The 24,308-nt window shown below is 36.0% G+C and overlaps 1 protein-coding gene across 2 annotated transcripts in view; it reads right to left on the bottom strand.

Annotated features, from left to right (window-relative positions):
* Window positions 1–1,935: 1,935 nt before the first annotated feature.
* The window catches only part of LOC129320308 (uncharacterized), a 38,098-nt gene continuing 15,725 nt past the window's right edge, over window positions 1,936–24,308 (bottom strand). For both annotated transcript variants that reach the window (XM_054965697.1, XM_054965695.1), the window contains exons 4-10: window positions 22,062–22,148; window positions 14,038–14,079; window positions 4,971–5,057; window positions 4,502–4,609; window positions 4,268–4,360; window positions 3,761–3,840; window positions 1,936–3,100 (exon numbers count right to left, since the gene is read on the bottom strand). In XM_054965697.1, the coding sequence (XP_054821672.1) occupies window positions 2,290–3,100; window positions 3,761–3,840; window positions 4,268–4,360; window positions 4,502–4,609; window positions 4,971–5,057; window positions 14,038–14,079; window positions 22,062–22,148 (1,308 nt within the window). In that variant the 3' untranslated portion in view covers window positions 1,936–2,289. The remainder of the gene's footprint in view (window positions 3,101–3,760; window positions 3,841–4,267; window positions 4,361–4,501; window positions 4,610–4,970; window positions 5,058–14,037; window positions 14,080–22,061; window positions 22,149–24,308) is intronic.

Genomic DNA, 24,308 nt, shown 5'->3' with positions numbered 1-24,308 from the left:
ATATATATATATATATATTAAAACTTTATTTATATAATTTACTTAAAGTTTTGAATTAATACATAAATATTTATTCTAGGGATGAAGATGAAGTTGGTGAGATTGTTAAAATACTAACCTACTCTAAGTACACTTCCTTTTAAAGGGTTTAATGTTTTTATTTTGAATGAGGATTGATGATAATAAAGACTAAAGAATATTTACATTTTGGATTATAGACAATTTTAATTTGTGTGGTTTATATTATATTCTAGGATTTGTGTTATGTTAATTATACTTTAAAACTTATAATTGTCATTAAAAAAACTTACAGGCTTGAACCCTTTAAAACTTGACTTAAAAAGGCTTGGGCCAGTAAAAGTCTAGTCAGTCTTCAATTTTTTTTTTTGGTAGGATAGTCGGTCCTATAGCTTTACTTTTGCCTTTTTCCTGGCACTTAACCCAAGTTCCCTTTATGTAACGGTATGCGAAAATTTTCTTGCTCTTTTTCCCTCCATTTGCACCAATCCCCTTTTTATATGAACTTTTTGACTTCCTTTTGCATCCTCCTCTTATTATCATACAAGGCAGAAGAAAGCCTTGATGAAGACTCCCCGTTGTTCGGCTCCTGTTGAGTCACAACACTTGATTGGCCTCTTTGTAAAATCCATTCTTGGAAACCGCAGTCTTCTTCAACCGGAATGTTTCCTATTGTCGTCGGATTAGCTTTTGAAACTTGCCTACTGGAATTATTTGCTTGCCAGGATGGATGACATAGTATACGAGTTCATGCATGAATACATCTTGTTAAAGATAAGGGATGTTAATCTAATTTACCCTACATTCTAATCCATATAGGGTTATGCTGGTTGATATATTTATTTTAATTAAATGTAATTAAATACAAATCTACTTTATTTTATAATTTCACCCCTTTAATAATACTTAGTGGCTTCATTAAGCAATAAGCATCACAATTTTTACCAAACATACCCTGTGTGTCTAAAGCCATTTCACGCAAGAAGCAATTCATAACATATAATTGAACATGGGATTATTTTCGGGAATTTGACCAATTAGTCATATGGTCAAGAAAGAGGCAGGCTTCAAAATTTTCTTCATTCTCGGGTTATTATTTTGTCAACTCTTTATTTTTCAAAAACTAACCTAATTCAAGAAAATATCTGCCTCAAAAGCATAGTATCATTTATAACTTCTATACTTTTAACACTTCAATACACTCGTTGCTTTAGTTCAGAATTCGTTACCTTAGAACTTTGCCTTTCGTTTCTCCATGTAACCCAGTTTTATACATATATATAGATATATATATATTAAACCATGCAAGCCCAGTTGTACTTTTTTTTTTTTGGTTTGTTTGTAACAAGGGCAGAAAGGAATGAAATAAAAAGATAGTTAATGAATATTCATTAACAAGGGCTTGATTAAAATAAAAGTTATGGTGCAAAAATATCCACACAAAATTTCTTTAGAACTTGTAGCATTCTTATTAAATCAACAATGATACATAAGTATCCATCAACATTACAAAAGAAGCCAATGTTCCCTGATTTATTAAAATAATCTGACATCGACCAGCACTTAATAGATGGAGGAAGGTTAGATTCTTTTATAAAATTAATGAATACCTAAGCATCATTGTTGATTTAATAATACCATAAGTTTCTAGAGAAATTTTTTTAAGTATTTTCGCACCTTAAAATAAAATAAACGATAAGCACCTAACTTAACATTAAGTAAAACTATAAACACCTACATATTAACTTTCACAAAATAATATTTATGTGCGCGCGCGGCGCGTGTGGTCTTTGGATGCATAGCCTTTATTCTCTTTAGTACCTAAAAAGGGGATTTTGAAAGCCATCCATAACTAAGGACAATGCGAGAGTAGTCCCAGGCTAAGGCTAACAAGCAAGAATGATACTTTTTGCCCAAAATAATAATAATAATAATAATAATAAGTATGAATGATATTAGATAATGCAAGGCTACTAGTCAAATATAAATGGAATAAATACTACCTATCTAGGCATACAACAATGTAAAGCATGCAGCACAGCTTGAAACAGGGTTGATCTCCAAATAAGGCCTAAAATCTCACCATCAGATAGCTTGGCTGCTTCGGCCCTGATATAAGCAGTTAATCACTATGTTCCTGCTAATTAGACACCAGGAAGCAAGCTGCTAACTTCAATGACACTGAAAACCAGAGTTCAGACCGAGAAGATCAAAACTAGTGTGATGTCAGAACCTGTCTGGAACTTTACACCATCCTGATCCCCAAAATTCTCATTTTGTAAACCTAGCTTTGTATAAACTAGGAGCAACATATTCCACTGTCACCATTCTGCCATCAAAGAAACGTCCGTGGAGACAATGTGCTGCCTTGCAACATGCTTCAGTTCTTCGGAACTCCACAAAAACACAGCCTGTTTCAAAGACATGATCAGAAATGTCATCTTCATTGCTTTTCACCTCATTCACACCACCCGATTCTGCTCCTAAACTGGCATTAGGATCACTTAAGTCTTCATTACTTTTCACCTCTTTGGCAGCATATAATTCTGGTCCTAAATTGGCATTAGGATCACGCAAGTCTTCATTGGTATCGTTAGCCACTGTCTTGTTTTCAACATCTATTCCAATATCAGTAGTAGCCATGTTATCAAGCAATTGTGACTGATCTTTAGAAGCATTGTGATGATCATGGCATTCCTGGCTCGTAACATTGGGTATGCTCTTATCTTCCACACCTTCTACAGTTGTATCACTCACAACCTTTTCTCCCTGACATGATTTATAGTCAGAAAATTGATCAACAAGCTTGTCAACATCAGCGCCACTACCACCATCAGATTTATCTTCTTGGATCTCTGTATTGCCATTATCACACTCCACTCCACTTGTTGCAGTGGAGTCTGCTTCCAGGTAAACAGCCTTTTCAGAAAAGTTTGATTCAGGATTGTTTTCATCACACGCAAAATCTTGAGAAGCGCCATTGGATCTCAGATCATTGATAGCTTCACTTTCTTCTGACTTGGCTGCTTCATTCCTGTCACTGCTATTCTTGACTACGTTAATAGATTTCACAGTCCCAAATCTGCAACAGTAAGAGTATTAGAAACTAAACAATACTAATGTTTTGGATAAATTATTCTCCCCTCTCCAGAGGGATGTTCAAATTTCACGGCCTTCACTCTAATGTGAAAAATTACACATCCCACTTAAGTTCATCGGCTAAGCATATACAATTATTACACATATTTTGAGCAAAACGTCTCTTATATTTACTAGTGATATAATATAAAAAGTATTAAATATGTAAACAATCAGTTTTTTAGTTCATAAAATCATTTTCTAAAGCCAGTAACTTGTTAAAAAACAGAACTTTCACAAAATACTTTCACAAAGATTAAAGAATTAAGAAACGATCATTAATAATATTTAACACTTCAAACATATATTAATAAACACAGGAATTATCATAAATTTAATAAACCTTTCGAATAGTTAAATCTGTAATTTCAATGGAAAATAAATTAGATCGAAATAAACTAAGAAATATGACTTCTGCTGTTAATAAAGAAATCAACTAGTTTGTAAGGTTCTTTTTACCATCTTTTGTTCCAGGGAAGCTTGTAAATGTTTTCAAAACAGAGGAATTGGCTGGGTAATTTGAGTACCCTTTAGGAGAGGGAAGAGTAATTTATTCAAATAATTTAATACCATGAGTCAATTCAAAGGAAAATTACTTCCGAACCTTGCACATTCCAATCGTACGTCCTCCAAGATTTCTTCAATTTCCACACCAGACAGAGAAGAAAGAGCTTCCATGGTGAACTATGCATATTATGCAAGCACAAGTAACCATCAAAATGACCAGTTTAAATCAACTGCTAACAAAGCCACATATATCAAGCAAAAGCATAGGGCCCCAACAACAACTTGTACCCGATTAAGTATAAAAAACCAGGATTTAAGTAAGGACGGAATACAGGTTCAAATTACCCCCATATTGAAACTAAACGCCACCGTGTACTGAAATGTCAAATGTAAAACTATTGCAAGAAAGATTGAACTCGTCACAATGAAAGAATCACATCCCCACAAATAGTAACATTTGTCATGTGGGTCAATAAAAAATAAAGGATTTTAGGGAAGGAACAAATTAAAGAGGAATAAATTAACAGATTAAAATGGTCAAGGAAACAAATTGGAAGGAACTGAACCAAATACTGAAATAATACAAAATTAATTAATTATATACCACATTTTTTATCTTCAAAACTTCACTTGGCTTGCTAAGCAGTGGCCTTGCATGATTTGGAACCTGATAGGATGTCAGTTTTCCACCATTTTCCTGGCATACATTTGTTGGGGTCAGAGGTCAGCACTCATCTCCACATTTAAGAAGCAATTGCAGCAAAAGTTCAATGTCAATGAAAAAAGCAACAAAGAATTGACGATTAGGCGAGAAGCAAGAGGAGGGTGGCAAAATTACCAAGGATGCGGCATTAGGCATAGCCTGAACAACTGTTAACACCTTGCCAGCAAACGTCAAACCATTTAGACCCGCACAAGCTTTCAGAGTAACAGAGTGGTCTACATACTGATGACCAAAAAGAAAGGGGGCAAGGTAAGGGGAAATAACACCAGAGAACAAGAACAAAACCAAATCTGGCCTTCATAAGCATGGATTACAAGAGAACAGGAAGGATGCCAATTTCACTGTCAATGCAACTCACTTCCTAGGGAATTCATCTCCTAAGGAATAAGGATACAATTTGCATTAAAACACACTCTAGCCTTCATAACCTTTGGGAATTGAGGCGCATCAAGGACGCATGAGTCAACCCATGTCACTTCAGGCCATTCATGGCAGTGAACACCCCTGGCCTTAGACAGAATTGCAGTACTTCCCATTATACCAAATGCATGATAAGAATAAAAAAAAAATAATCCTTCCTTACCTCTAGGAAGGCACAATGTTCATCAGTGTCTTCAGCCCCGAAGTGATAAGCCTTCAAAGATCCAAATGCACCAGCAATTTCCATAAGCTGGAGAGAAGTTTTAAAAATGAGTTATATTCATAAGGTGGGAGAAGTATATTTGTAAGAATAGTCAAATATAATTATTTAAGAGAGAGATTTACTCCTTATCTACAGGGATATGATGAGATATGATTATGGTAGTTAATATTTTTGTATTATTTCCTTGCACAGAAATCCCCGTAATTTGTATATATTTATGCCGTACATGCGACTGAGATCATGACGGAATTCTGATTCTGGAATGCTTCATGGTATCGGAGCTTGGTTCTGATTCCACGTGAAGATGGGGTTCGAATGTATGATCTCAAGACACGAAGTTAGCAGATCAAACAAGGTAAACAGGAACTAACTGAATTCTGGTTGGAGCTAGTTACTGTATGACAAGAAATTGATCTCATATCTCAACACAGAAGAGGAATGGTCTTGTTCCCGTGATGCAACAAGGTACAAGTGACTTGTTGGGGATGAGCGAGTGTTTCAATTATTGGTTAGCATTCATCAATCACTTGATGATGTTTGGGGTAGAATTCTGGCTCGTTTTCCATTGCCTTCAGCTTGTAATGCATTTGCAGAAGTCTGCCAAGAGGCCTCTCATCAAAAGGTGATGTTGGTTGAATCTATTTTAGTTCCTTCTCCTTCTGAATCATCTGCCTTGGTGAGTAGGGCCTCCTCTAATAAGGGACAAAAGGAAATTAAAGGGAAAATTACATGCAATCACCATAAAAAGACGGCTCACTCAAGAAAGGGATTGGAAACCACTATAAGCCCCCTGACTAGAAACCACGCAAAGGGAAGACTCATGGATATCGAGCTACTTCTGAGTCTACTCAAGAAAAATCCAATCCTATGCCTACAATTGATAAAGATCAATTAAATAAACTTCTGGAAGTGCTCAATACCTTACAACAATATGGATAGTCTTCTCAAGTAACTCATAATGCTCTTGTGCCTAAGCAAGGTGATTCCCACGATGCTTTCAATGCCTGTTTTGCTCATAAGTCTAGGTGGATTGCCGATTCAAGAGCCTCAAATCATATGACTATGGATTCCACATTATTTACATCATATTTTCCATGTAGTGGACATGAGAAAATTAAAACAGCAATTGGTACCTTCTCTCCTATTGCCAGAAAACCAGTATCACTATTTCTAAATTTTTACATTTGGATTCTGCTCACCATGTCCCATATCTTGCTTGTTGTTAAGAATATAGTGTCAAATGTGTAGTTTATAGTTTGTAGCAAGTGGTTAGTAGTTAGCATTTATTGAGCTTGTTGCTCTCCTGCTTATATACACTTGCCTACTATAACTCAAAAGATTAGAGATTCATTTTTCCTCTCAATATCTCTTTATGGTATTATAGCCCAATGTCACGGCCTTGGAACTTTCCTTTCTTGAACCGTGCTAACCTTTACTTGATCAACCTCTTAATCTTGACTAAATTAGCCAAACCCTCACAATGTAAGCAAAGAGACTTGGGGCCCATTTGTTTAAGATTAAAAAAATAAATAATTTTTAGATAGTTTAGAGATTTTATATAAAGATATTTATTTCGTAGACATTTTATACAAATCAAGTATTATTTTATGTGTGGTTATAATAATAAAAAATGATTATTAGTTAGTTATTTTTAAATTTTATGCTATCTACTTTGATTTTTGTTTTATAAAAATGATTTGTTACTATATTATTTTAAAAAATTTCATGATATTTTTACATATCTCGCCTTTTTTAAAACACTCTCATGTATCGCCTTAGATTATTTTCAAAAGCTACTTTAAGTAGCTTCTTAAAATAATCAAAAATCTGCTTTTTTTTTGGATTCTAATTATTTTCAAAAGTTTAGAGAAACATCATAGAAAACTCACGAAGTAGATTTTAAAAAAAAAATAATAAGTGATTTTTTTATGAAACAAGCTAAAACAAACGAGCCCTTAAAGATCTTAGCACACAAGTAGAAAGTAGAGAACTTAAATAAATGAACTTGGGAGCTTTTATAACTTTGCTTGGTTTGCTTGTTAATTACAAATGAGGGGTGAGGGGGTATTTAAAGAATTTTCCGTTATTCTAGAGTTTTCCCACCTCCTTAATGGATGGTGGAGATCAATTCAATACAACAATGTACGTTCATTCTCTAGAATATTCTATAAAAATATCAACAAACAATATTTAGATATTTACAAGGATATTTCTAGAGACTAACTTCAAAATATGTGGAATATTTTAGAACATATAGAATATCTCAAAATATTCTAGATATCATTACGTTCCTCTAAAAGTGTCTAGAAACTTCTAGATCCCTCTAGATTCTCTAGATATTTCTAAATTGTTCCATATGCTTTTAAAACATTATGGAGTATGCTAGATTCTTCTTGAGCGTCCTAGGCTCCCTTGAAATTCTCTACATCAACCTGGACATCTCCAAAAACACCTTAACCTTATAGGTTCTTCTCTTTTTGAACACAGGTTGTGACACTAAGGCTCCTTTCTAGGGATGTGCTTCGTTCTAGCCGCCTTCTTTTTTACGTCACTACCTGCTCGGATCCACCTTCACTAGAGCTCCAACATCAAGACGCGCCGCACCATTGGAATTATCGTCCACCAATCTCCAAAACCTAGAAGTTTGACTGCCGTCCATCGTCTAATGTGCCATCACATGCCAATCAAGCTTTTCCAACCAATTCTCCATCACCGACACACAAGGGAGCGCCACTGTTGTTTTCCAGTGTTGTTTCCATCACTATACTCACTATCCTTCATACATTCTAATTCTAGGGTGTGTTGGTCCATTCTGTCTTCGTTGTAATTCTTATACTTTTCTCCTTCATTGTCAATGTAGTTTTTCCTATTATGTCTTCTTTAGATTCAAAGTCAAGTGTTTTTTTCTTTGATTTTTGGGAATACTCTGATCATCACCTCTGAAAAGTTGGGCAGGTCATCCAACTACAAATCATGGGCTGCCTCTATTCACCTATGGTTTAAAGGGCAAGGGCAAGAGGATCATTTAACTACAAAAAGCATCGACATTCCTAAAGATAAGCGACCTGCTTGGAAGAAGGTTGATGCTCAATTCTATTCTCTATTATGGAATTCTCTTGAGACTTGCTTTAAAGTCTGGAACAAGGCTGCTACTTTATACAGTAGAAATGTTCACTGCTACTATGAGATGGTAACCACTTCAGCTCATCTCATGCAGGAGGATATGGATGATATTGCCTATGTTAGCTGCACCAAGGCCTTAAGGCAAAAATTTTGATCTCTAATGCTTGCCTCTACAGAAGTTTAGGAGAAAGAATGGGAGAAAGCTCTTCATGGTTGACTCTAGTTAATCTTCAACCCTCTTTTGGACATCTTCGAGACCATATTCTTGGCGGTCCCTCTATTCCATCATTAGATGTTGCCTTATACAAGTTTCTTTCGACAACCATGGGAAAGAACTAGAGACCACTTCGGATGCATCAGTGTTAGTTTCACAAAGTTACAATAGAGGCAACCGTGATAGAGATGAACGTAGCTGTTATCCTCGACGTCCTTACTACACTTATTGTAAGAAAATCAATCACACTAAGGATCGCTGCTATAGTAAACATGGAAGACCTTCTTCACATAAGGAAAATGTTGCTCATGCATCTAATTCACAGTCACTTGTGTCTTCTACATCTCCTAAAGGACAATCACCTTCATCCATTTTGTTAACTAGCAAATTGGTTGCTTGCCTCACTCAATCCTCTCTTTAACCATGGATTATTTTCTCTAGCACTTCTACTCATATCATCGGTAACAAAAATCTCCTGTCAAATTTCATTGATTCTACTTTTCTTCTAGCAATTACTAAAGCTAACAATTCTCACGCTACAACTAAAGGCATTAGCCAAGCTTCCCTTTCTCCTTCCATTAATTTATGTTCTTTATGTTCCTGAGTCCCCTTTCAATCTTGTTTCTATTAGTCAACTTACTATTGCTCTCCTTTGTTATCTTTAGTGATGTGCCTATCGTTTTATAAGATCAAAGTACAAGTCGAACGATTGGCGTAGGGTGTGAGTCACAGGACTTTACTATTTTCCATCCACTATATCACTAACTGCTTGCAATGCCATTACACCAAATCTTGTTCACAGTTGCCTTGATCATCCTGGTCTTTCTAAACTTCAAAAGATGGTTCCCTCTCTAATTTGAAATCTCTTGATTGTGAGCTGTGAAGGCCTTGCATATTAATCATACTTGGGATCTAGTCTCTTTACCTCTACAAAAATCTCGTTAGCTGCCGGTGGGTATTTACCATCAAGTTTGATCCTTACGATTCTATTGATCGATTTAAGGCACGATTAGTTGCTAAAGGCTAGACTCAAATCTTCAGTATCGGTTATGATAACACTTTTTCTCCTGTTGCCAAAATTGCTTCTATCTGTTTACTCTTGGCTATTGTAGCAATTAATCACTAGACTATCTATCAACTTGACATTAAGAATGCTTTTCTTCCTGGAGAACTCAAGGAAGAGGTGTATATGGAACAACTTCCTGGGTTTGTTGCTCAGGGGGAGTATAGGAAGGTTTGTAGATTGCATCAATCTCTCTACGAATTAAACCAATCTCCTCCAGCTTGGTTTAGTAGGTTCAATATAGTTCTTCAACAATTTGGAATGATTCGAAGTGATGCAGATCACTCTGTGCTCTATCACCATTCACTCTATCACCATTCATCATCTGGTAGGTGCATTTATCTAGTTTGCCTATGTCGATAACATTGTTATCACAGGCAATGATCAACATGAGATTACCAAGCTTAAGCAACACTTAGTAACATCCTTCCAAACAAAAGATTTAGGTAAACTTAAGTATTTCTTGGGCATTAAGGTAGCTCAATCGTCAACTGGAGTTGCTATATCACAACGAAAATATGCTCTTGATATCTTGAAGGAAACTAGGTCGATAGATTGTAGACTTGTTGACACTCCTATGGATCCAAATGTCAAGTTGCTACCTAGACAAAGGGAGCCACTTTCAAACCTGGAGAGATATCGAAGATTGGTTGGGAAACTCAATTACCTCATCATTACTTGTCCTGATATTTCTTTTGTAGTAAGTGTAGCGAGTCAATTTCTGGAATCTCCTTGGGCTAGTCACTAGGAAACTGCAATTTGCATCCTTAGATACATCAAGGGTCTCCATGACAAGGATTGTGGTATGAAGACAAGGGGAATTCTCATGTAGTTGGATAAGGTTATAGTGACAAGGAAAAGGATGATGCCCAAGATGACAGTGATGATATTGAAATAGTTGGCTACAATAATGTAGATTGGGCTAGTTGTCCAATTGATAGACATTCTACTTCAAGATATTGTGTGTTCATTGGTGGAACCTTAATCTCATGGAAGAGCAAGAAGCAAAATGTAGTTGCAAGGTCTAGTGCTAAAGCAGAATATCATGTCATGGCTATAACCACATCTGAGCTTTTATGGTTAAAACTTCTTCAAGAGCCAAAGTATGGGAATGTTACTAGAATGGATTTAATTTGTGACAATAAGGCTACAATGCATATTGCCTCAAATCCAATGTTTCATGAGGACCAAACACATCGAAATAGATTGCCATTTTGTGTGAGAAGATTTAATCTGGTTGTATTACCATCAAGTTTGTTAATTCAAATGATCGATTAGTAGACATACTTACTAAAGCTCTCCGAGATCCTCAAATAAAATGCATTTGTAACAAGCTTAGTGCATATGATCTATATGCACTAGCTTGAAGGGGGTATTGAGAATATAATGTGAATATGTAGTTTGTAGTTAGTGGTTAGTAGTTGTATTAAGCTTGCTGCTCTCTCTTGTATATACACTTACCTATAGTAACTTAAATTAGAAGATCAAAAATTCATTTTTCCTCTCAATATCTCTTTACTTGTAACCTATTGTCTATAAGCAAATTGACTAAACAAGCTCGCTAAATTGAAAATACAAAAACATAGTTCCGTTCTCCCTATTCTTTGTTTCCCTTTCTCTCTCGTCTCTTATCTCTCTCTCTCTCTCTCCCCCTTTTGTTTACTTTTCTTCCTTCCTCTTTCCTTCTCTTTCACTCCTTTGTTCCTCTCTTTCTCTTCTTTCTACTATATCAGCGATATCCAGAGACAGTCTTTCCTTCCCTTTCTATGCCAAAAATGTATTCCCAAGATGCATTCAAGAAGATGATAAATCAAAATGATGCAAGACTTTGTATCTTGGAGAATCAAATCCAAGCCCTCATCGCCGAAATAGCACAACTTGTCAGACATTTTGATGAATCTCACATTGGTGGAGATCTTCTTCCAAAGATGTAGGTGGCAACCATCAATCCAAAACAAAATTTCCAAGATTCTAGCGAGAAGACATTCTTGGGTGGCTTTTGAAGAGTGAACATTATTTTCACTTCGGTGAAATACCCAATTCTCGGAAGGTTACCATGGCAAGTATTCACCTGGACAAGGAGGCATTTTAGTGGCATCAACCCTCCAGCAATTGAAACAGGACAAACAACTTTTTTAGGAAGACTATGTGGAAGCCTTAGAAACATATGTAGCAAGACTAGACAAGGACTTTACTGCTCAAGATCATATCTTGAAGCCTCTATCATTGTGAGAAGCTCAAAGCATTGCACAAGTGCACGACTTCAATCTTCAAAGAGCGGGAGACGCGTGAAAAGTCCAAAAGGCAATGAGTCTTAATTTTTTGGCTAGGTTTCTGATGCAACTTTGGGATACATTCAGACACATAAGAGGAAATGAAGGAAGGGGTAGAGTGTAGAAAAGAATTATCCAACATATTAGAATTATTATCTAATGGGTCCAGCAAATGAGGATTAAGTCATTATGAGTGTAGGGTGGCTGTAGAATCAATTTTAGATGCTAGGATCATCATTTGGTTTCCTTTAATATTTGGCTATTGTTTTGGTTAGCACTCAAGGATGTTTTTGTGAGTCAAATAGAAGTGAGAGAGTGTTGGTCTCTCGAACGCCAGTGAGAGACATTGTTCTTGTTGTTGCGTAATTCCTCTTGTGTAATTTCAATGATAGGGAATAAGGTTTTGGCCAGAATCAGTGAGTGTCTCTTTCATAACACTAATTCGGTTCTTATGCATTAATATTAAAACCTCAGAATTTCCCTTATTGATCCACTATTGCATTTGAAGATTCTGTAAGACTATTTAATATAGAGCACAGCTCTATCAGCTCCAGAGTGCTTTTTTGGGTTCGGATAGGTGAAAAGGACACAAAAACACAACTAGTGGTGGTAGGTCTCAACATGTTGAGGATAAAAATGTCCTTCCCCCAAAATACATTCTCTGTTTGAAAGCTAGTCCTACTTCTACTATTTCATCTAGTGCAAAGGATTCTTTGAAAACAAACTTGAAAATCGCGAAAAAGTAGAACCGAAAAAAAGCAAAGCACAAAGCCCAAAATATTTGTCTTTTCTACCATCAAAAGTGCCGCAAAGATGGGCTCTCCCATGGGTTCCCATGCTAGGACAATATTCAAGATGAAAAGTCAAAACCCCATCTATCATACAGGTGGCATTTCCAAAAGCAAAAGCTATGACAATTTCCTTTAATAGGCTTAAAGGAGCTTTGAAATTGGGTTATTCATGTTGGGCTATACAAGGTGATAGGGATGTCAGAGAAAATATTAAATAAATGGCCTGGATGGAAGCAAGGTAGATTATTACATGAACATTGGTTTAGTGAAGAAGCTTGCCTGATAAAGAAGAGCATCTTGGACATCTTAGTTTACTTTTAGAGGCAATTTCCAGACCTTCCCATCTTTGACCCTTGAGGTCAAGGGTTTTTTTAAGTGAGGGTATTGACATGTAAAGAATGAACAAATAAATAATAAATAGTTTAGTTAATTGCAGGATAGTTAGTTAGGTTCTGTTAGAATAAAGGGATGAAGGAGCCTATATATAGGATCCTAAGTGTAGTCAGATGTTATGCTAAATTGAAAATACAAAAGCACAGTTTAATTCTCCCTATTCTCTATTTCCCTTTCTCTCTCATGTCTTATCTCTTCCCCTCTCTCCCCTCTATTTTCTCTTCTTTCTTCCTCTTTCCTTCTCTTTCACTCCTTTGTTTCTCTCTCTTCTTTCTACCATATCAAATGAGAGAGAAACCTGCTAATAAAGAGAGATATCAAAGACTTGTTGATAAACTTATCTACCTCTCACACACAAGACCTAACATAGCATTTTCCATGAGTGTAGCTAGTCAATACATGTGTGAACTAAAGGAGAAACACATGGAAAGGGCCTTCAAGATTCTAAGATACCTAAAGGATACTCCTAGGAGAGGCTTGTTATTTCAAAAGCATGAACGAAGACTATAGAAGTATATACCAAGGCAGATTAGGGTGAACATCGTTTGGATAGGAGATCCACTTCTAGTTATCACTCATTTGTAGGAAATCTTGTTAATTAGAAGAGTCAGAAGCAAAAGATTGTCTCCAAAAGCAGTGCTGAATCTGAACTAACGGCATTTGCTCAAGGCATAATGGAAGAACTACTGTTGAATCCAACATGAGAGGTCTAAACATGTGGAAATAGATAGATACTTCATCAGAGAGAAGGTTGAAAATGGGATCATATGCCTCACCTTTCTACCAACAAATCTTCAAGCAAAAGATGTGTTGATCAAGGGGTTACATAAACCCACTTTTGAAAGTTATATGAGCAAGTTGGACATAATTAGCATCTATAATCCAACTTGAGGGGGAGTGTAAAAATAGTCAAATAAAATTATCTAAGAGAGAGATTTACTCCTTATTTGTAGGGATATGATGAGATAGGATTATGGTAGTTAATATTTTTATAATCTTTCCTTGTATAGAAATCCCTGTAATCTGTATATAGTTACATCATACATGTGAATAAGAAAATCAAGGAATTCTGTATAACGAATCATACAAAAAGAAACCAAACAATCAATGAAGAATAAATTTTGCTCAAATAGAACTCCAGAAAACGTACCATCTCAGACGAAAGATGCTTTGAAATTCCACCAATGAAGATCTGTATCAGCAATCGATGATTAAATAATTAGAGAAACATATAGTAACAGTAATGTACAAAGATGGTTAATTAGACCAAGTAACAGAACAGAAAAAATTTAAGAATGAGAAATAAGTTGAATGATAGAAGCTAGAAGCATGAATTTGAGAGCTCTTGGATGCAACAAAGAGAGCCCATTAAGGGTTTGATGTGTGTTTCTGGTAACTAGATTCATTTCATTAATTTTTCCCAAGTACTTCTTTCTTTTCCAATCAAAAACACACTGCCCGGATTTTCTGTCTCACTCAATGCCAGCCTCAGCAATATGACCCCCTATCAAGAACAATGCTGTCAACAGCAGAATGACATGGCAATTCATGGGCTACCCCATGCAGGGCAGCAACAATATTGTCGCCACAATGGCCATGGCAGGCACCTTATTGAAAATCCTGAGACAAGATTACTGACATCTGCACCCAAGTTTTTCTTAGCCCCAGCCACTAGGCTTCTTATTTTTAGGAAAGAGTCCATCAACAGTGTCTGTAATAAAATAAAGCAATGAAAGTGAAGGGGGAAAAAGGTTTATATTATTGACCGAGAACTCTTAATTAACAATATTCTTAAAAGCTTGGTAAATGATAGATCACAATGACATCATACAATTCATATTTGTTTGTTTGTTTTTTGTTGTTGTTGTTGCTTCTGTAATGAAAATGAAGAAAAAGACACCGATTTGTACTCTTACTTCTGAGATCCGAAGAGTTCCAATGAAGCATCCTCAGGCTTTTTATCACAATAAACCTTGTAGAAATCCTCTATCAATTTACTAGAAAGCTCCTTCAATCTCTAATCTGTTTATCTTTATTCTTTTGAATGTTAATCAAAACCTCTCCCTCTTTCATTTGTCTCTAAATGACACTATGATAGAACTTCAAAAACTACAACCTTCAGATGAAGGAGGGTAATTCAATCAACGATAAAAGACTACTTTGCAGAAGGGAAATGTTCCTGATTAACATTTGTAGTGAATGAGCAATCTGCTTTCCCTCGTATATTGATCAAAGGAGGCCGAGTACATATATATACAGGAATAGGAGCACTAATCTCTCCGAAGAATAAGGGACCAGTATCGGTCAGCAGCTAAATAAAGTAATATCTAAATAAAAACAGATCTTACCTAATCTCCTAGGATAATGAATATTAATAGAGAATATATTCACATAATATCTAATAATTACACAATCTGACCACGGTCCCCCTCAAGTTGGAGCATAGATGTCAGTCATATCCAACTTGCGTATACAACTATCAAATGCTGGTCCATGTAGGCCTTTGGTCAATACATCTGCAGCCTGTAGCTTTGTAGGGAGGTATATAAGACATACTATACCTTCTTCCACCTTTTCCCTTATGAAATGCCTGTCTATCTCCACGTGCTTGGATCTTTCATGCTGAACAGGATTTAAAGCCATACTTATTGCGGCCTTGTTGTCACAATAAAGTTTTGATGGTGGATCAACCTTGACATGTATCTCCTCCATTACGCGTCTTATCCACAATCCTTCTGAGATGCCTTGGGAGAGAGATCTTAGTTCGGACTCAGCACTGCTTTTAGAAACTACCCTTTGCTTCTGGCTTTTCCAGGTAACAAGATTTCCCCACACAAATGAGCAATAACCTGAAGTTGATATTTTGTCCTTATAGGTTCCTCCCCAATCTGCATCCGAGTAAACTTCTATTAATCTTTGCTCTTGTTTTTTGAAAAATAAACCTTTTCTAGGTGTACCCTTTGGATACCTTAGAATTCTGTATGCAGCATCCATGTGGCTCTTCCTTGGATCACACATGTACTGGCTAGCAACACTCACAGCAAAAGCTATATCCGGTCTAGTATGGGAAAGATAGATCAATTTTCCCACCAACCTTTGATATCTCTCCTTGTCTGCAGGTTCATCCTCCTCTTCATTCTCTTCTAATTCTTCCTCAAGTTCCTCATTTGATTCTTCACTTTCTTTTTTCTCCTTGGACTTCTTTTTTACCTTCTTCACTACAATTGGCGTATCTACAGGTCTGCACCCAAGCATACCTGCTTCCTTTAGTAGATCGAGGATATATTTCCTTTGAGACACATAGAGCCCCTGTTTTGACCTTGCAACTTCCATTCCCAAAAAATATTTTAAGTTGCCCAGGTCTTTTACTTCAAACTCTTTACTTAAAGCATTTTTTACTCTCCCAATCTCCTCTTCATAATCCCCTGTAATGATTATATCGTCCACATATACTATGAGAATACACCTCTTACCGTTTTTCATTCTCACAAACATGGTGTGATCTGAGAGACCTTGCTTGTACCCTTCAGCTTTCAAGACTTCTGAAAATCTATCAAACCACGCACGTGGGGATTGTTTTAGGCCATAGAGTGATTTCTTTAATTTACATACTTGATTTGTGTGCCCAGTGCCGAAACCTGGAGGTAAGCTCATATAGACTTCTTCCTTGAGATCTCCATTCAGGAAAGCATTTTTTATGTCTAGTTGATGTAATGGCCATTCAAGATTTACCGCCACAGAGAGTAGAATTCTGATGGTATTTAGCTTAGCTACAGGAGCAAATGTCTCCTTATAGTCTAAGCCATATGTTTGTGTAAAGCCTCGTGCCACCAGTCTAGCTTTTAGCCTATCTAAGGCTCCTGTGGAATCATATTTTGGAGAAAAAACCCATTTGCACCCTACTACTCTTTTTCCCTTAGGCAACTCCACTATATCCCACGTTTCATTCTTTTCCAAAGCTTTGATCTCCTCCATAACAGCAACTCTCCATTCTGGTATGCTCAAAGCTTCATATACATCACGAGGAATCTTCATTGTATCAAGATTAGTCACAAACACACGAAATTAAGGAGATAGAGCATGGTAACTTACAAAACTTCTAATAGGGTGCTGAGTACACGATCTCAGTTGCCTTCTAAGAGCAATAGGTAGATCTAGATCATCTATCTCCTTTTCTTCAGCAATACCTTTCACTTCTGGTTCGTTATTCTCCATAATCTCACCTTCAGGGACCTCTTTCAGTTCTGAAATTGGTAGTGCTATTGGCATGGCAGCCTCTACATCTCGCCTCTTCTTTCTTGAGTAAGTTATGAGTTCTTTTTCCGGTGCTGTACCTGCATTACTGTTATCCTCTAAAGGACTTTTCACTTCAGTTTCTGGCCTAGAAGTCCGAATTTCCGGTGCAGGTATGTTTGAAGCAAGTAGTTCAGAACCGTTTTGAGGCTGTTCTAGCTGGTCAGGAATAGATTCTGGCGTGACAGACAGTTCTGAAAAAATATTTTCCTGGTTTTCCTGGTTTTCCTGTCTTCCCAAATCCTGAAATTCACTCCCCTTCTCCCCCTGAATTGAAGAATTTGGGAAAAAAGGGACAGATTCAAAGAATGTGACATCTCGGCTGATATATAATTTCTTGGAGGAGGGATCAAAACATTTATACCCTTTTTGAGTGGAGGAATAACCAAGGAAAATACATCTGACCGCTTTAGGATCCAATTTGTGGGAATGATGAGAATGGACAAATGCTGTACAGCCAAAGATTTTAAGGGAAAGATGAGTTTCAAGATGAGTGATAGAGTGAGATTCTTTTAACTTATCAAGTGGGGTAACATGAGACAAGACACGGCTGGGCATGCGATTTATCAAGTAAGTTGCAGTGAGTATCGCATCACCCCAAAAATATTTAGGGACATTATAGGTAAACATGATGGCACGAGCAACTTCCAAAATGTGTCTGTTCTTGCGTTCAGCAATACCATTTTGTTGTGGGGTGTTGGGACATGTACTCTTATGAATAATGCCATGGTTTGTTAAGAAAATATTCATTGGCTTATTGCAATATTCAGTTCCATTATCTGTATGAAGTACCTAGATAGTGGTGTCAAATTGGGTTTTAATCATGGTATAAAATTCAGAGAAAATAGTGGGAACACTAGATTTATCACGTAATAAGTAAACCCAACATAATCTAGTGTGGTCATCAATGAAGGTAACAAACCACTTGGTATGAGTACGATTAGCAACACGAGTAGGGCCCCACACATCACTATGAATAATGGAAAAAGGACGAGAAGATTTATATTCAGAAGATTTGTAGCTAGATCTTTGATGTTTAACAAGTTCACAATCAGTACACTGAAAGGAAGACAACTTATGGAATTCAGGAAATAAATGACATAAATATTGAAAATTTAGATGACCCATTCTCCTATGCCATAACATAAGATCATTAAAGTCCTTATTCTTAGAGGTAGAGGCAATATTGCACCGGATTCTAGACCAAAGATTACTCACGGTTGATTCATCGAGATAGTAGAGACCATTATGCTCTTTAGCACTGCCAATCATCTTCCCCGATAAGAGGTCCTGAAAAATACAATGGGTAGCACAGAAATGAGCCCAACACTGAGCTTGTTTTGTCAATTTACTAATAGACAACAGGTTGCATGCTAGGTAAGGTACATGAAGTACGTCTTCTAACTTCATAACATCAGAAATAATAACATTCCCTTTACCCGCTATAGATGAGGCAGACCCATTAGCAGTACTGACAGTTTCATGCCCAGCACAAGGTGTATAGGAACTAAATAACTTAGAATCTGATGTCATATGATCTGTGGCTCCAGTATCAACAATCCACTTGAAATTACTAGCAGCAGTAAGTAGAGTACAGTTACCTTTGTGCGCTATTGATGCGGTGTGACCTTGCTTCTGATTCTGCTCAGCCTTTTGAATCACATCAAGCATTTCAATCAACTTACCCAACTGTTCTTTGTTTATCAAAGGTAATGAATTTGAGTCGGTCTTCTCTTGTGAAGTGTCATGAGAAGTCTGATATCCCCGTGTCTTTCCCCTTCTAGGCTTCCAATCTGCTGGCTTCCCATGCAATTCCCAACAGGTCTCACGAGTATGCCCTTGTTTCTTACAATGTTCACACCAAGTCTTCCCTTTTTGGCTTCTATGATCTGCTCCTTTGCTAACAAGTGCAGCGGAGTCCAGAGATGGTGAAGAATTGGGAACCGTACCAGGGAGCATCACCTTACGTCGTGAAGCTTCTCGGCGTACTTCAGAGAAAACTTCTCTCGGTGAAGGCAGTGGTGATTTACTGAGAATACATCCACGTACGTCATCTAGAGATTGATGTAACCCAGCCAAGAATTGAAAGACACGTTCATTCTCGATTTGCTCCTTATAACGAGCCACATCAGTAGCATTTGACCACTCCACCTCAGTCATTAAGTCGAGTTCTTGCCACAATGCAGTAAGCTCCAACCAGAATGCTGTAACATCTCGTTCACCTTGTTGAATAGTCCACGTCTTAGTTTTGAGTTCGTACAGTCGTGCCAAGTCTTTTCCATCTGAATAAGAGTCTCGCACAGCCACCCATATCTCATGCGCTGAAGGTAAGAACATGAAGCTCTGTTGAACTTCCGGTGTCATCGCGTTAATGAGCCATGACGAGACCAGAGAATCGTTGGTACACCACCGCTGCCTTTCATCGGGTTTGGTTTCATCTGGGATTCTGGACGAGCCATCCAGAAGACCCATCTTACCTCTGCCTCCAACAGCAAGTTTCACGGCCTGTGCCCATGTGCGGTAATTGTCGCCCGTTAGCTTCATAGTCACGATTTGCATTGAAAATCCATCGTGGTTAGTAGTCAACCCAGAGGGACCACCAACCTGTTCGAATCATACAGCGAGGACCCATCACTCTGCGTCATCGGTGAAGACGGGCGACTGGGGTACAACTCGTCTGCGATGCTTTCTGACTCGTGCTCGGTGTCGGAAACGTGTGGAGAAGCAGCTGGCTCTGATACCATGTAGTGAATGAGCAATCTACTTTCCCTCGTACATTGATCAAAGGAGGCCGAGTACATATATATACAGGAATAGGAGCACTAATCTCTCCGAAGAATAAGGGACCAGTATCGGTCAGCAGCTAAATAAAGTAATATCTAAATAAAAACAGATCCTACCTAATCTCCTAGGATAATGAATATTAATAGAGAATATATTCACATAATATCTAATAATTACACGATCTGATCACAACATTAAACCTATTTTGTTTTCCTGGACAATCAATATTGAACTTGAGGTTTATAGCATAGATAAACGTATCATCCATAGAGTGTGATAGGATAAAAGATAGGTTGAGAGAAATCAGGAAGAGAAATCTTTATTAAAATTAAGAAATTAGAATCTAACTTCATAAGCCAATAAAGATAAAGGAAAATATGTAGAAGACGAGCAAGGATCTTAAATTCATGCAATTAATAAAGCCCAAAGAGAATCTCCACTAATATAAACAAATAATTTTATTTCCAAATGATTTCTACACGCTATAAAGCTCAATATTTATAGACAGAAAAATAACCAATAGCACCTAAAAAGACTCTCAATAATCCATATCTCATATGATGGAAAACAGCTACCTGAAAAATAAATAAATAAAATTACTGAACTAATCTACAAGTACCTTAACCCACTATTACTACACTTGAGAACCACTCAACAAAACAAAAGATTAACTAAAATAATATTATTAAACAGAAACTATCAGAAATAACTTAAAACAACATTTATTCTTAATATTCCTCTAACTTCCCACATCGCCCATTATCCCATAATAATTGGTACTCTTAATACTTCCCCCTTGGAAATTCACCTTGTCCAAAAGGCAAGGCATCGTTCCCAGGGACTTAAATAACATGTGCTTTGAATATGGGGAAGCAATGATTACATAATTTTATAGAAAGAGCCAAAAGAGAAAGAGGATCGAAGCTAGGTTGAGAAAAAGAAGAGAAATCTTTATTAAAATTATGAAATCAAAATCTAACTTCATAAAATCAATAAAGATGAAGAAAAATCTTTAGTAGCAGATAAGCAAATGATCTTAAACTCATGCAATTAATAAAGCCCAAGGAGAATCTCCACAAATGTAAACAAATAATAACTTTATTTCCAAATGATTTCTACAAGCTATGAAGCTCAATATTTATAGATAGAAAAATAACCAATAACTCCTAGAAAACTCTCATTAATCCATAAATCAGATAATGGAGAATAACTACCTGAAAAAAATAAATAAATAAATAAATAAATAAAATCACAAACTTATTGCTGGTTTGTTTAAGATTAAAAAATAAATGAATTTTAGATAGTTTAGAGATTTTATATTTTGTAGAGATTTTATGAAAGCAAACATTATTTTATGTTGGATTACAATAATAAAAAAATGATTATTAGTTAGTTATTTCTAAATTTTACGATATCTTCCTTAAATTCTGTTTTGTAGTAATAATTTATTATTTAATTATTTTAAAATTTTATGATCTCTTTGTGTATCCTCCATTTTTAAAATATTTTCTCTCATCCACCACATCAGATTATTTTTAAAAGCTACTTAAAGTAACTTCTTAAAATAATCAAAAATCTGCTTTTTTTCATATTTTGATTATTTTCAAAAATTTAAACAATCATAAAAACTCACAAAACAATTTTTTCCCCAAAAAAGTGATTTTTTCCTTAAAAATGCTGAAACAAACGAGCCCTTAATCTAAAAGTACCATAACCCATTGCCCCTAAACTTGAGGACCACTCAACAAATCAGAAAAATAACCTGAATAATATTATTAAATAGAAAACATCTACAATAACTTAAAAATAATATTTATTCCTAATATTTCTCCAACTTCTCGCATCACCCATTATCCCATAATAATCTACACTCTATCAGAGTGCTTCACATTCATACCAAAGAAACTAATGAAAGAGAAACAATACAATGAAAAAAATTAAACACATTATGCTGTACTGTAATCACAATAAGTTAAAGATAAGACAGCATGTAATCCATGTATTGCAGGACTAAAAATAGCTGGCATTTAACCTTAATTCCAACAGATCAAAGAACATAAAACTGGCCAAATAGTTACACTTAATTCTAGCACATACCTTATCCGGTGAATCAATTACAAGATCACTAATAGTATTGGTTGTATTTGTAACATCATCATCCACAGATCTCTCTAAGTCACCAGTCTGCATGAAAATAGTAACTGTCTGAAAACCTGTTGCATGGATGATAAGCAGAATATAACTCAGAATTCACAAGCCTGCATAAGGCATTAGTTGCACCAACAATAACTGACTTGTACAATAAAATAACTAAAGCAGATCATTAAACTTAAACATTAAAGTAAATCAGAAACAAAGACAGCAATCAAGCAATAAAGAATTCAGCCCAAAAAAAAAGTGAAAAATTATTACAAAAAAAATTAGGAACTATTTCAAAACTCTACAAATAACTTCTCAAAAAAGTAATTTGCCATACAAACTGAAATGAATAAATGGCTTAGCATAAATTCAGAACATGACTAATAACATCAATTGCCCATTCAAATAATATATGTAATTCTTGTTATTCTTTACAAAGACTGCTCTTAAAATAGCTAAATCAATATCCTATATCTTCTATTATCAGGTATAAACTAAACAGTATCGTGAATCCATCTCACAAGCCACAACTAGTTATAATCCTAACAACTAACACAGCATCTAGCTAAATGAAATATGTTCGAAACACTTCAAAGTTCTATATATAAATTTAAGTTGATGTAGCTATAGTAATTACAATGCATGATAAATTTCAAGAAATTGTATTCAGTTTCTCCAATCATTTGAACCAAAGGAAGTACATTCTGCCACATAATTACAAGGCATCTAACTGCATGAAAAAATAATTGGTTGTCACCACACACACCCCAAATTATATTAAAAAAAAAAATCTTATGATTCCACCGCAAAGCCAAAGAAATTGCTCTCCATACAGAAAGCTAACAAACACATAAATTTCCTCACAAAGAATGTCAGGAAGAAGCAAAATACAGAAGGCTAAGTATTCCACCAGTTGTCATTGTAATGTCTTGTAGTAGTTCCAAGTAAGCAGTGATCCTTTCTTCATGGAAGATCTGGAATAATTTGTCATCTTCAAAGAGTATAGTTTTGACCAGCAAATTTGGATCACTTTAACACTAGTTCAAGTGTTTTGGGTACAATATGGAAAAGAAAGTACTTTGACAGAGTCTGTATGGTGCAATAGACTAGAAAGTGGATGCAAGAGGACTTGATCAGAAGTTCCTTCTGTCAAATTTAAACTTCTTGGAATAGTCATTAATTTTGGCTTCCCTTTGGGTTTCAGCAAATGGTTCTTCTGGAGGTTTCGGTTATTAATTTAAAACGGGGTTTAGAAAGACTTCTTAACTATTATTGTTCACTTTTATTTGTTGTTTCCCTCTTTCTTTGGGAAGACTACTTGTCCTCAATTGATGTACTTCTTTTTATTATTAAAATAATTTTTGGAAGATGATGATGATCATTCTATTCATCACATAGTTTATAAGCTTATGCACAGAAGCATTCAGGTAGATGTGTGAACGTAACTCCAAAATCAGCATGGCTTCTTTTTCAACAAAGTCGTTTGTGCTGTGCTGGGAGAAATGTATCCATAAACTTTCAAAAGAATATGAAAAAGTACTAAGCTATGGACTTTATGGATGCACCTGCCTCATTAATATTAGGAGATGAGTTGTCGGCATGCACTAAAATTAGACAACAAAAGGAAGGCCCACAGGGGAAAATGGAGAGCAGACGTACCAAGAGAGACATAAGAAGCAGTGTGAAGTTACATCTCATAGCACTTACACGCTAAACTTGATATAACAAAAAAATCATGAGAGCATAAATAGCACCATCAGAGCAGCATACAACAAATAACCCTGAAACATTTGCCAGATAAAAGCCTGCTAAAGCATCAGACTTGCCATTACACCAGGAAGTCTTCCCTAATAAGGAGTCAGCTTCATCACCATCCAGATTGTGTTTAACGATATACCCATATAAATATCCTATTTAAAGATTCCAATACTTGGGTCAGAAAATATCTCACATAATGAAACAAGAAGATCTTTCCAGGTGAAATATAAAGCTCTTGAAGTTACAGAATCAGTTTCTAGAATCAAAACTGTATTCATTTTCAAATACAAGTCCAATAAACCCATCATCTTAGAGAATGTCATGAATACAAGCATAATATTCATTGATAAGACAACTGCTAAACCTAGGCTCCAATTGTCACACTTAATCTATCAGTGGCAAGACAGTTGAAGGGACCTATGTCTTTCATTGTCGATAAGGTATTCT

This window comes from Prosopis cineraria, unplaced genomic scaffold (assembly GCF_029017545.1).
Source record: "Prosopis cineraria cultivar Desert tree isolate PC_DT_omini unplaced genomic scaffold, ASM2901754v1 PC9, whole genome shotgun sequence".
Lineage (NCBI taxonomy): Eukaryota > Viridiplantae > Streptophyta > Magnoliopsida > Fabales > Fabaceae > Prosopis > Prosopis cineraria.
The sequence above is the reverse complement of the archived record's forward strand: the minus strand, read 5'-3'. Positions and strand labels throughout refer to the sequence as shown.